General features: G+C 42.9%; 1 protein-coding gene across 6 annotated transcripts in view; it reads left to right on the forward strand.

Moving 5' to 3' along the window:
* The window catches only part of sugct (succinyl-CoA:glutarate-CoA transferase), a 528,034-nt gene that overhangs the window by 180,398 nt on the left and 332,828 nt on the right, over nucleotides 1–14,808 (forward strand). For all 6 annotated transcript variants that reach the window (XM_073032218.1, XM_073032487.1, XM_073032549.1 and 3 more), the window contains one exon: nucleotides 342–485. In XM_073032218.1, coding sequence (XP_072888319.1) covers nucleotides 342–485 — 144 coding nt within the window. The remainder of the gene's footprint in view (nucleotides 1–341; nucleotides 486–14,808) is intronic.

Raw genomic sequence — 14,808 nt, forward strand, 5'->3', positions numbered from 1 at the left:
ATGGGCTGAAGGACCTGTTTCTGAGCAGCAGTGTTGAATACAGTTCCCATGTGATTATTTGTGTCCTCTTCTAAACATTCTTGATATGTTGATTCAAAGGGGATTGTTTGAGGAATGTTTCGCTTCAGTGTATTGAGCAGTACTCCAAGAGGACACTAATCAGATATAAAACATCAGAACGGTGAGCAAATGCAAACAAACCCCTAGAGCCACAACATATTCCTTTACGTCTGTTTGGGCCATGATTTCAAACAAGCTTTAGGATTTACACTGTCTCAATGACATAAGCACTTGTCTTAAATCTGTAAGAGATTTTCAATTTGTTTTTGCTTTCTCATTAGGATGGCGACCCGGTTAGACCTGGAGTGGCCATGACAGACCTAGCTACAGGTTTATACAGTCATGGAGCCATAATGGCAGGGCTGCTACAGCGACAGAAGACTGGAAGAGGTCTACATATTGACTGCAATTTGCTTTCATCCCAGGTATGTCAATCAAATAAATATTTTCTGTCCAAAACTTATGCAAAATGTTGACTGCTCATATACTTAACATTACGGCAAGGACATTGGGAAGCCATATGTTGCAGAATAGCTTTGGTTTAGCTGATGCGGTAACTTCTTCAGTTTTAACTTCCTTCACATAGAATAGTGGTGAAACCAATTGTCGAGAAAAGTCTCGCAACATTAGAGGAAAAAGTCCAACAAGGCTTTACTGGATTCCTTAGCAAGCAAGGTACAGGCAGAGGTCCAAAAACTCACAGGCAAAGTCAAAATACAGAAAAGAAATCAGCTAGAGTTTCAGAAACGAGAGATTCCTACATACAAAAGATGATTCCAAGATGGAGCAAAAACAACACAAGGGACATGGAATTTATACTGGGCTACAAACAAGTGACAGGTGATAACAATGAAGTAATAATTACCTAACAGGTGGGTGAGCAGGAAGGGGTTGACACTGTGATCACCGCCTCCATTTTGCGGCCAGTTTGAGGTGTGACACGTCCAGTGGAATAATGTCATTTTGTGTGAACGACCAACGCAGACTGAGGATTGTGTTGGGGGCAGCTTGCAAGTATTGCCACACTTCCAGCGCCAGTGTAGCCATCCTAACCATATATCTTTGGAATGTGGGAGGAAACCAGAGTATCCGGAAGAATCCCACATGGCCATAACAAACTGCTTACAATCCCTCAGTGGCAGGAATTGAACCTTGATCACTGATTGTTGGCACTGTAAAGCAATTGTGCTAACTGCTACACTACCTTGCCTCTCCTTGGATGCTTATACATCCTGTATAACATGAAATAATTTTTCACTGCAGCTTATTGTAAAGTTTCTGCCATTACTTTTTGCATTTTAACCAGTAACTGATATTGATGTATGCTATGGGTAAAAAGCCTGTTGACTATTGAATATTGAAAGCCTTGATAGAGTGGGCATGGAGAGGATGTTTTCTATACTGGGGAATCTAGCACCAGAGGCTCAGAAGAGAAGGACGTCCCTTTAGAACACAAATGAGAAAAAATTTCTCAGAGGGTGGTGAATCTGTTGTATTAATTGTCACCAATGGCTGTGGAGGCCAAATCATTGGATTATTTAATCTGAGGTACTTGCTTTGTGGGAGGTCAAAGGTTACAGAGAAAAGTTACAGAAAAAAGAAGAGGGACAACAAGAGGAATTGAGTATAGGAGTAAAGAGGTCCTTCTGCAGTTGTACAGGGCCCTGGTGAGACCCCACCTGGAGTACTGTGTGCAGTTTTGGTCTCCAAATTTGAGGAAGGACATTCTTGCTATTGAGGGAGTGCAGCGTAGGTTCACAAGGTTAATTCCCGGAATGGCGGGACTGTCATATGTTGAAAGATTGGAGCGACTGGGCTTGTATACACTGGAATTTAGAAGGATGAGAGGGTATCTGATTGAAACATATAAGATTATTAAGGGATTGGACACGCTGGAGGCAGGAAGCATGTTCCCGCTGATGGGTGAGTCCAGAACTAGAGGCCACAGTTTAAGAATAAGGGGTAGGCCATTTAGAACAGAGATGCGGAAAAACTTTTTCACCCAGAGAGTGGTGGATATGTGGAATGCTCTGTCCCAGAAGGCAGTGGAGGCCAAGTCTCTGGATGCATTCAAGAGAGAGTTAGAGCTCTTATAGATAGTGGGGTCAAGGGATATGGGGAGAGGGCAGGAACGGGGTACTGATTGTGTATGATCAGCCATGATCACAGTGAATGGCGGTGCTGGCTAGAAGGGCCGAATGGCCTACTCCTACACCTACTGTCTATTATCTATTGATATATTTCGGGCCGAAACCCTTCATCAGGATTGGAGAAAAAAAGATGAGGTTAGATTAAGAAGGTGGGGGGAGGGGAGGAAGAAATACAAGGTAGTAGCCGATAGGTGAATTCAAGGGAGGGGGAGGGGTGAAGTAAAGAGCTGGGAAGTTGATTGGTGAAAGAGATACAGGGCTGGAGAAGAGGGAATCTGATAGGAGAGTATCGAAGTCCATAGAGGAAAAAGGAAGTGGGAGGAGCACCAGAGGAAGGTGATGGGCAGGTAAGGAGACAAGGTGAGAGAGAGAATAACAGGGAATGGTGGTGGGGGGTGGTGTGCATCACTGGAAGTTTGAGATATCGCTGAGGCAACACTCAGGTTGGAGGAACAAAAGACCTCATCTGATGAAGGGTCTCGGCCTGAAATGTCGACTGTTTATTTTTTCCCATAGATGCTGCCTGGTCTGCTCAGTTCCTCCAATATTTTCTATGTGTTACTTGGATTTCCAGCATCTGCATATTTTCTCTTGTTTGTAAATGAGTGTTGAGTTTGGTGAGGAATGAAGAGGAATGAACTGTCTTGGACTGACTCTTTATTCATTTCCAGGAAGTAAGTCAGAATAAAAAGATGTGGGGAGGGGAAGGAGGATAGTTAGGTGATAGGTGAAGCTAGAAGGTGATTGGAAAGATAAAGGGTTGAAGAAGAAGGAATCTGATAGGAGAGGAGAGTGGACCACAGGAGAAAGGGAACCTGGGCAGGTGATAGGCAGGTGAGAAGAGGTAAGGGGTCAGAGTGGGGAATAGGTGAAGAGGGAAGGAGAAATTGTTATTCATGCCATCAGGTTGGAGGTAATGCAGATGGATTATAAGGTGCTGCTCCTCCACTTTGAGCATGGTCTCATCGTGGCATAAGATGAGACCATGGACCAACATGTCAGAATAGAAATGGGAATTGGAATTAAAATGTTGGGCCTCCGGGAAGTTCCGCTTTTGACAAATGGAGCAGAGGTACTCGATGAAGTGGTCTGTCAGTTTCTCCTTTCTAACCTCTCCACAATGTTTGTAAAATATTTCTGAACCAATTCCACAGCTGTTATCATGGCAATAGATCATCTAATCATTTCTCTCACTATTTCGAAACCTCACTGTGTGCCAATGAGTGGCACAGTTTCCTGCCCTTCAATGGTGATAGCCTTCCAGAAATACTTTGTAGAAATCATGATAGGTGTTATGTAAATGTAAGACTTCATTAGCCTAAGGTGTAGATTATTTTAGTTCTATTAAAATTGTTGAATACTTGGCTTGTTTGAGTTTAAGATCATAAAACATAGGAGCAGATTTAGGCCTTTCTGCCCATCGTCCTCTCTATCATTCCAACATGGCTGATTTATTATCCCTCTCAACCCCATTCTCCTTCTTTTCTCCATGTAACCTTTAAGACCTTGACTTATCAAGAACCTGTCAACTTTGCTTAAAATATACCTAATAACTTGGCCTCCACAGCTGTCTGCGGCAAAGAATTCTACAAGAGTTATCGCCCTCTGGTGAAAGAAATTTCTTTTTGTCTCTTTTCTGAAGGGATGTCCTTCTTTCTGTGGCTGTGCCCTCTGAACTTAGATCCTCCCACTGTCGGAAACCTTCTCTCTATGTCCACTCTATAGGTCTTTCAATATTTGATAGTTTTCAGTGAGGCCCCCACCAACCATTCTTCTAAAGTCCAGCGAGTACAGGCCTAGAGCCATCAAATGCACCTCATACATTAACTCTTTCATCCCCAGGATCATCTCTTGAACCTCCTGTGGACCTTCTCCAATGCCAGTACATCCTTTCTTAGATAAGGATCTCAAAATTACTCACATAATACTGCAAGTGTGGTCTCTCCAATGCCTTATAAAGCCTCAGCTATGAAGAAAAATTGTTTTAGTGTTGTAAGCATTCTTTAAACTTTTAACCTTAGACAGATGTGTTATTTCACGTATTAGTGCTGGACGATTTCAAGTTTTAAAAGTCAAGACCCTTGTGCTTTTTGCAGCTCAACGATGTCCTTTGAATGCTACTGGTAAACAATAAGGATGTGGGTTTCAGATATGGTTTCAATTATGTTTTTTCGTTTATTTCTTCTGTAGTGGTTATCATACTTTTAGGAAGTTTTCAATATCCTTCCTGTGTTTAATTGCAACCAGCACTTCTATAACAAGTAGTCTCAGACTCTGTGGATATTGACATTAAGTTTTGAAGTCCCTGACATTTGGAAAAGTTTCTAAGCAAACCGTCTTGTTCATTTTTTTTTTACAAATTATTGAAACATATACATTTCTTCCTCAAGGAATTTTTATTTTGTGTATTAAAATTTGGAGCTGTATTTGCCAAATTACCATTCATGGTCTCTTGTTTCAAGAAGAGTTGAAGTAAACCCAGAAACAAATTAGAGGAAGCAGAAACCCAGCAATCCCTGATGCTGCTTTAAACCTTGTTGCTATTTGTACATTTAATTTTACTTTGATTCACAGGGAAGGAAAAAAAATTTAGTTTCATGTAAAGTTCTCAATGATATTTGCTTACTTTTATTGTTTGTATGATTTGTTCTTTTTTTGGACATTGGGTGTTTGATGGTCTTCTTTTAATGGGTTCTATTGTTTGTTTTTGTTTTGTGGATACCTGTCAGGAGACGAATCTCAAGGTTGTATATAGTATACGTACTAAATATTCTTTGGACTTTGATCTTTAAAACTTTAATTTCATTTTGTAACCATAAATCTGTGGTCTGTGTTTTTTTTTTGCAGCTTTGAATGTGCTTAGATCCATCTTCACAAATTTTCTCTTTTTGACAAAAACCTAAGAAAGTTGACAATAATGGACTGGAAACGTGGTTAAGTGGCTAAGGCAGTAGAGCAGTTGTGGCAGGCATTTCAAGAGATCCAATAGTTCATGTATCCCAGCAAAGAAATAGCAGATGGATTTTAATCTGGAAAAGTGCCAAGTGATCATTTTGGAAGATCAAATTTGAAGTTAGAGTACAGGATTAAAATTAGCAGCATGGGGGAAACAAAATAAAATAAAAAATAAAATAAAATAAAATAAAACTCTTGTTAAACACATTTCGGAGCATTGTGTTCAGTTCTGGTTAGCTCATTTTAGGAAGGATATGGATGCTTCAGAGAGGGTGCAGAGGAGATTTACCAAAGTTCAAAGTACATTATGAAAGTATGTATAGCACATAAGTCCTTGAGATTCATCTTCTTATAGGCAGCCACAGAAGAAAGAAACACAATAGGATTTCAACATTTAAGAGAAATGTGGATAGGTACGTGGATGGGCGGGGTATGGAAGGCTATGGTCCGGGTGCAGGCTGATGGACTAGACAGATTAATGGTTCAGCACAGACTAGATGGGCTGGAGGGCCTGTTTCTGTGCTGTAGCGTTCAGTGACTCTATAACCCTAAATCCACAGCCATGGAGCTAGGTCAATGCTGCAGCCAGTCCAGGAGCCTGATGGCTACTGGCCACAGCCGTTGAGCCAGGTTCAGCACTGCGATGAGTGCCGATGCAGTCAGTTCAGGAGTAAAGCCTCAAGGAGTAGTGCATATCAGAACACTACCTGGATTACAGACTATGTCTTATGAGGAAAGGTTGATTGAGCTTGGGATTTTCTCATTCTAGAAAGGATAATGAGAGATGACTTGATAGAGGTGTATAATATTATGAGAGGCAAAGGTACAGTGGATAGCCAAAGACTTTTTTTCCCCAGGCCAGCAATGGCCAATACTAGAGGTCGTTGTTTAAGGTGAATGGAGGAAAGTGTAGGGAGATGTCATCGAGTCATTGAGCAATACAGCTCATATACCTCTCTGATCCATGGACTTATCCAAACTGCTCTTAAAAGTTGCAATTGAAATGACATCCACAACTTCTGATGCAGCTTGTTTCACACTCTGATTGAAGAGTGTAGAAGGAAAGGGTTAGATTGATCTTAGAGTAGGTTACAAGGTTGGCATAACATTGTAGGCCGAAGGGCCTGTACTGTCTGTTAAGTTCTATGTAAAATTCCTCCTCAGGTTCCCCTTAAATATTTCACTTTTCATCTTTAACCTAGGAGCCCAAGTTCTAGTCTCACCCAACCTTTCCATTCCTCTCTTAAGATGCACTTTGAGATAATAAATCATAATCGCAGTTATTTTTGCAATTAAGAGTTGCTTATAGCTTTCTAAATCCATTATGAGACTAAATGTACCATGGTGTCTGGCTTGAACTTCTATCAACAAACAATGTTTAAAGCTCATGTTAGGTAATGTTAATTTGTTGTCTGAAACCCAGAGCTCCTTTTCCTGTTTAATGTTGGTATAGCTTTGGAAAATCTGTATAATAAATACTTAGGAATTAAATTGCTGTCATATATAATAATAATAATAATGGTTGTCTGTCAGGGTCTGAGGAAGACTACATTGTGCAGGGTGGCGGTGTTTTTTTTACGAGGCTGAGTTGCGAGCTCGACATCAACCCGGCACGGATGGAGAGCGCGCTCGGGGACGGCCTGTCACTGGATCGAACTCCGGAACCTCCATTCTCGAGCCTGGTGCTGTTCTCACTGTGCCACCAGCCGACCTTGTTGCACCGTGTAACCAGTGCATGAAAGATATTAAAGTGGAAAAGCCTTGCACTTCTCTGACTTCTCTCAGCCTCAGAAGTCAGGATCCAGTGGCACGAAGAACCGTTATGTCTGACAACTTCCTTGACTGCATTGGATGGCCGCGTCTTCTTAAGTGCTCTGCCGCGCCCTACGCACTCCACCATGCACTGCTGCAACACCTCCTCAGGCCGTTGAACCCCCGGGGTTTCCTCCGCCTGATCCAACGAAGCAGTCTTTGCATGCTGGGATGAGCAAATTCCTACCTCACCAAGGGTTTCAGACCCATTGGCTACCCTCACCTGGTTTAGCCAGCCTGTTGAAGGCGTTGCCCGGGGTGTGGCCGCTGTTGCATGCAAGCAGCTACCAGGAGCCACAGGTGAGAGGTGGGAATTGGTGGGGACCAATAGATGACGAGCCACTCCAAGGAGTGTGACAAGCCCCCCATCTAGAGGTGCTACCCCTCCCATGCACTCCAGTATATAAACAACTATATACCGTACTATCCACATCAATCTGTATAAAACTTAATCCCAATTACTGCTAGTGTTAGGGTGCCATAGGAGCATAGTGGACAGCGCAACACTATTACAGCTTGGGGCAATCTGGAGTCTGGAGTTCAATTCCAGTGCCATCTGTAAGGAGATTGAACGTTCTCTCCGTGAACTGCATGAGTTTCCTCGAGGTACTCCGGTTTCCCTGCACAGTCCAAAGATGCTCCGGTTAGTGGATTAATTGGTCCTTGTAATTTATCCTGTGATTCCTGTACTTAATATGCGTATGTTCATGGTCTGCTGCGGTGGCCCATCCACTTCAAGTTTCAACATATTGTGCGTTCAGAAATGCTCTTTTGCATACCAATGTTGTAACACGTGGTTATTTGAGTTATTGTCACCTTCCTGTCAGCTTGAACCAGTGTGGCCATTCTCCTGTGTCCTCTCTCATTAACAAGGCATTTTTGCCCACAGAACTGCCACTCACTGAATTTTTTTTTGTTATTTTTGCACCATTCACTGTAAGTTCTAGAGACTGTTGTGCATCAGAATTCTAGATAATCATCAGTTCCTGAGATACTCAATCCACCCTTCTGGTTACCACAATTATTCCACGGTGGAAGTCACTCCAATCACATTTCTGCCCCATTCTGAAGTTTGGTCTGAACAACAACTGAACTTCTTGACCATGCCTGCATGCTTTAATGCATTGAGTTGATTATATATTTACATTAATGTGCAGGTGTACAGGCATACCTAATAAAGTGGCCACTGAGTGCAAATGGTACCCAAAAAAAGGATACTATTCATGGAGTACATGCATATTAACTTTCAGGAGTGGTGTTCGTCAGTCCATGGACTGTTCATAAATCTGACAGTGGAAGGGAGAAATGGTTTCTGATTTTTTACACGTGGGTCGTCAGTCTCCAATGGTAATAACGAGAAGCAGGCATGTCCCTTGTAGTGAGGGTCCTCAGTGATGGATGCCACCTTCTTGAGACACAGCCTCTTGAAGATGTCCTTGATGGTGGGAGGGTTCAACAGTTCAAAGTACAGTTATTGTCAGTGTAATTATACAAAATGCAACTTGGAGACTCTTCCTCCTGCAGACAGCCAGGAAACAAAGAAACACCATGGAACCCACTCAGGAAAACATCAAAAACAACCAATGTGCAAAAAAAGAACAAATTGTGCAAACAGCAAAATGCGAGCGAACACCAGGAGTATTCTGTTCGGATCAGTTTAGCACCACTAACCAACTGACAGACAGACAGACAGACAGACAGACAGACAGACAGTCAGACAGACACACTTTATTGATCCCAAGGGAAATTGGGTTTCGTTACAGCTGCACCAACCAAGAATAGTGAAGAAATATAGCAATATAAAACCATAAATAATTAAATAATGAGTTAATCATGCCAAGTGGAAATAAGTCCAGGACCAGCCTATTGGCTCAGGGTGTCTGACACTCTGAGGGAGGAGTTGTAAAGTTTGATGGCCACAGGTAGGAATGACTTCCTATGACACTCCGTGTTACATCTTGGTGGAATGAGTCTCTGGCTGAATGTACTCCTGTGCCTAACCAGTACATTATGGAGTGGATGGGAGTCATTGTCCAAGATGGCATGCAACTTGGACAGCATCCTCTTTTCAGACACCACCATCAGAGAGTCCAGTTCCACCCTCACAACATCACTGGCCTTACAAATGAGATCTGTTGGTGTCTGCTACCCTTAGCTTGCTGCCCCAGCACACAACAGCAAACACAATAGCACTGGCCACCACAGACTCATAGAACATCCTCAGCATTGTCCGGCAGATGTTAAAGGACCTCAGTCTCCTCAGGAAATAGAGACAGCTCTGCCCCTTCTTGTAGACAGCCTCAGTGTTCTTTGACCAGGCCAGTTTATTGTCCATTCGTATCCCCAGGTATTTGTAATCCTCCACCATGTCCACACTGACTCCTTGGATGGAAACAGGGGTCACTGTTGCTTTAACCCTCCTCAGGTCCACCACCAGCTCCTTAGTCTTTTTCACATTAAGCTGCAGGCTGCAGAGCCAATTTTCACCAAAGTGCCCTAGTCTGTACCAATTGCCTCGACCAACAGCTCAAAAAAGCAACAGAAGAACAATAACTATAATCTGGAAAATTATGCAACTTGAACTTCAAAGTCCCCAGAAACAAGTCCAGAGCAACGAGCCTTGTAGATCAATCCTTGCAACAGAGGATCCCATGACTCCTGCACTTTCCCTTGACAGCAGCTAGCGCGAGGAAGAGGAAAACTGGTCAACACTGGCAGACGGTGCCAAGCACCTGCCTGTCCTCTACTCTTGTATTCATCAGCTTTGCTTGATGCCTTAATCAGAGAGAAGCAATGGCATCTCCAGGCCACCCACTCTGCTCCCAACCTCACCAAACTCCCTCAGAGACAGGAAAGCAACAGATTGCTGAATTGACTCAAAAACACACCATCAAAATGTAAATCTCAGGTTGCAATTGCACGCAGTTTAGTAATAACTTGGATCAGCCTATGATTGAATGGCAGAACAGACTCGATGAGCCGAATGGCCTCCTTCTGCTCCTATATCTTATAATTGTATTTGAAAGAAGTAAAAGGAATAGTTTTGTGAACAGTCTGCAGGACTTTGTCGTTGGTCATGTTGTTCATTAGAATGATGTTCGTTGTACCCATGATGGAGCTGGCTGAGTCTTAACCCTCTGCAGCATCTTGTAGTGCATTGGAACCTCCATACCAGACTGTGATTTCAACATTTAAGAGAAATTTGGATAGGTACGTGGATGAGAGGAGTAGAAAGGGCTATGGTCCAAATGCAGGTCGGTGAGACTTGGCAGTTTGGTACAGACTAGATGGGCCAAAGGGCTTGTTTCTATGCTATAATGCCCAATAACTATGATTATTAAAGAAGGCATGGAACTTACTCACATCAATGTACAATCGTGGTGTAAACACACAATTAAATGTTGATGAGGTCACACCACATGCCCATAAGCTCATTTCCAAATTATATCTGCAGGCTCTGTATCCATTTTCAATTCAAATCAAAGTATGTTTAAATAAAGCCACTAGATGTCCTGTAGAAGGGTCTCGGCTTGAAACACTGACTGTTTATTCATTTCTATAGGTGCTGCCTGACCTGCTGAGTTCCTCCAGCATTTTATGTATGTTGCCTTCTTTTTGAATGCAGAAATATTTCACGTGAATGCAGGAGCTATTTTTTACCTTAGTAATTTATAGAAAACTGTGAAAAAGAAATGATCCCTTTCCGAGGACTTTCAACTTAACCTCAACAGAATGTGTTACTTCTGTCAGATTTAATTTAGTCAATGTTTTTTCTAACCTATGATTTTTTTAAAGTGGTTCTTGTCTTTTAAGTTCTTTGTATTTTCAATAACTATCAAGATTTGTCCAGAACTTATGTTTCATTGTTTCCAGAGCTAGGAAATCTTCTGAGTCATATCAAAGCCAGAATCCTTTTTTAATGCCTTACTTAATAATTCAGGGGGTGATTCAGTCCATTGGTCTTTGTTAGTTTCCAGAATAGCATCCTATTCCTCCTCTTATTTCTCTACAAAGTACTGCCTTTCATGCGCCCATCAACTTCCGTATTCTTTTACCAGTTATCTCTACACTAAGGGTCATTTTACAGTGGCCAGCTAACCCACTGGTGCATCTTTCTAGTGTGGAGGGAAAGTGGGGTGTTTGGTGGAAACTCAACACAGGCAGCACCAAAATTAGAACAGAGTACAGGCCCTTCCACCCACAATACTGTGCTGACCTTTTAACCTTACTCTAACCCTACCCTCCTCCATAACCCTCCAAAGTTTCTTTCATCTGTGTGCCTATCTAAAATTCTCTTTAATGTCCCTAACGTATCTGCCTCTACCACCAGCCCTGGCAGTGCCCTCCCCGCACCCACCTCTCTGTGTAAAAATCCTGCCTCCAACATTCTCCTTATTATTTTCTCCAATCACTTCAAATTTGCGCCCCCTTGTATTATCCGTTTTCACCCTGGGAGAAAGCCTCAGGCTATCCACTCAATCTGTCCCTCTTAATACCTTGTACACCTCTATCATGTCATCTCTCATCCTCCCTTACTCCATAGAGAAAAGCCTTAGCTCACTCAACCTATGCTTATAAGACATGCTCTCTATTCTAGGCAGTATCCTGCACCCTGTCTAAAGCTTCTGCAGCCTTCCTATAATGAAGTGACCAGAACTGAACAGGTTTGAAATTAGGATTGAACTCAGTTTCTTGGAACAATGGGATAACAGCACACCACCCTTTTTTCTCAGCTGCTATTCCCACAAACTGCTGGTCATTTGGAATTGACTATTGGAATGGTCTGGAGTACATTGCAGGACAGTTTGTAGCAAGGAGGAGTGGAGGTAAAATACTGCAAGTCTGGTTCACTGGTTAATTGGCAAGATCGACGCTGTGGGGCCTGTGCGGCCTCGGTTGTAGCGAGGCCAAGATCTCATGCTGTGGGCTTGCTATTTGCAACAGTCCATAGAAACATAGAAAACCTACAGCACAATACAGGCCCTTCGGCCCACAAAGCTGTGCCGAGCATGTCCTTACCTGAGAAATTACCTAGGGTTACCCATAGCCCACTATTTTTCTGAGCTCCATGTATCTATCCAGGAGTCTTTTTAAAGACCATATTGTATCCGCCTCCACCACCATTGCCGGCAGCCCATTCCACACACTTACCACTCGTAAAAAAAACTTACCCCTGACACCTCCTCTGTACCTTCTTCCAAGCACCTTAAAACTGTGCCCTCTCGTGCTAACCATTTCAGCCCTGGGAAAAAGCCTCGGATTATCCACATGATCAATGCCTCTCATCATCTTATACACCTCTATCAGGTCACCTCTCATCCTCCGTCGCTCCAAGGAGAAAAGGCCGAGTTCACTCAACCTATTTTCACAAGGCAAACATGAGGAAATCTGCAGATGCTGGAAATTCAAGCAACACACACAAAATGCTGGTGGAACACAGCAGGCCAGACAGCATCTATAGGGAGAAACGCTGTCGACCTTTCAGGACTGACGAAGGGTCTCGGCCCGAAACATTGACAGCACTTCTCCCTATAGATGCTGCCTGGCCTGCTGTGTTCCACCAGCATTTTGTGTGTGTTGCTATTCTCATAAGGCATGCTTCCCATCCAGGCAACATCCTTGTAAATCTCCTCTGCACCTTTTCTATGGTTTCCACATCCTCCCTATAATGAGGCGATTAGAGCTGAGCACAGTACTCCAAGTGGGGTCTGATCAGGTTCGTAAGGCACGACCTGCCTTTAACAAAGCCATGCTGACTATTCCTAATCATATTATCCCTCTCCGAATGTTCATAAATCCTGCCTCTCAAGATATTCTCCATCAACTTCCTGACCACTGAAGTAAGGCTGACTTGTCTATAATTTCTTGGACTATTTCTACTCCCTTTCTTGAATAATGGAACAACATCTGCAACTCTCCAATCCTCCGGAACCTCTCCCATCCCCATTGATGATGCAAAGATCATCGCCAGAGGCTCGGCAATCTCCTCCCTCGCATCCCGCAGTAGCCTGGGGTACATCTCGTCCGGTCCCGGTGACTTATCCAACTTGATGCTTTCCAAAAGCTCCAGCACATCCTCTTTCTTAATATCTACATGCTCAAGCATTTCAGTCTGCTGTAAGTCATCCCTACAATTGCCAAGATCCTTTTCCGTAGTGAATACTGAAGCAAGGTACTCATTAAGTACCTCTTCTGTCTCCTCTGGTTCTTTAGATACTTTTCCACTTTCACACTTGACAGTCCAGGAGGAGAGACACTGGAGGCAGTGTGGCATGACATCCATGCTGGATTGGGGGCCGGACCCTCTTATCTGTGCTTGCCTCCAGTGTTCGCTCGGTAGAAGACAAGCTGGATTGCGTACATGCATGCATGCATATGTTCATCTGCAGACTGCTGAGAACTGCTTGCTCTTCTCGATAACACCCATGCACCATCAGTTTGCTGGACATGTCACTCAAGGACTTGGGTTACATATTTTTTTGTGTGACTGTATCTTTACTGCTATTGCAATTATACATGCTATATGTGCCTTGTGCTTTGTATGACTGTTGGGTCTGTGTTTTGCACCTTGAACCCAGAGGAATGCTGTTTCATTGGTTGTATTCATGGGTGTTCATGCATGGTTGAACGACAATTAAACTTGAGAGTCAGAAGGAAGATTCTTGTGTCAGTTGTTATATTAACATTTTTACAATTGCTCAACCACAAAAAAATGTTCATATTATTGCAGAATAAGGATTTTTGGTTTGTTCTTATGACTTCTGCACAATGGGATCAATAGGCAGAATGGCTTAATTCTGCTCCTGGTTCAAGTTCAAGTTTAATTATCATTCAACATGATACATGAACATCAATGAATACAGGCCAATGAAACAGTTTTACTCTGGGGCTAAGGTGCAAAACACAACACCAACAGTCACACACAACTCAAGGCATAGATAGTACATACGTATATCAGTAATATAGAGTCACACCCAAAAAATATAGTAGTCCAAGATCGAGTCCATGAATGTTGCAGCCGTCTGCTGTCAAACAGTCCAGTTGTCTTCTGCCAAGTGAACACTAAGGGCAGCACCGACTCCAGCTTAGACGCCGCATTGTGCTGACTCCAAGGCCTGTCTCCTGGCTGGCTCCAAACAGGTGAGACCAAGTCCTCGTCTTATGGCAGTAATCATGTTATCAGTTTATTGAAAACCTAGAGACAGAGGGTGCGGGAGACTTCTGTCCTAAATGCTTTGATGCGTAAAGGCCTTTGTAGCTCAAACAGCCAAGAGAATTCAGTCTGCAACCAACCTGTGAATAGTTCATAATTTCTTTTTGTAGCGCTGCTGAGGGTGTGCATGATCATCCTGTGATTGTTTGAAGTGTCAGTCTCCAAAATAGCAGCATGACCTGCCTGTAACCCATACTCCTTGTGGATGTCTGCTGTAGACTTGTACAGACACCATTGCCAATATGCTGTCCAACCTAATTTACGCTGTGGATATTAACTTATATCACCCAGGCTACTACCGTCAGGCACGAGATACAGAAACCTTAGTCCCTACATCACCACGTGCAGCAGCAGTTACTATTGTAGGATGCTGATCTTTTTGATCTGCTGCTCTTTCAGAAGTCATGAATATGCATAAATTCTGTTGCTCACAATTGTTAATTATGCACTAAGAGAACAAAGAGATTGAGAAAGGAGAGTAGTGAAACAGAAGGCGATGACGGGGGAAGAATTACAAAGTAAAGAGGCTGAGCCCACGTCTTCTTGCATCTTATGAATTTGCTAATTTAAAGAGTTTCCATGGATAAGAGTTAACCAATCAAATAGCCCCATTCACAT

Source organism: Hemitrygon akajei, chromosome 1 (genome assembly GCF_048418815.1).
Source record: "Hemitrygon akajei chromosome 1, sHemAka1.3, whole genome shotgun sequence".
NCBI lineage: Eukaryota > Metazoa > Chordata > Chondrichthyes > Myliobatiformes > Dasyatidae > Hemitrygon > Hemitrygon akajei.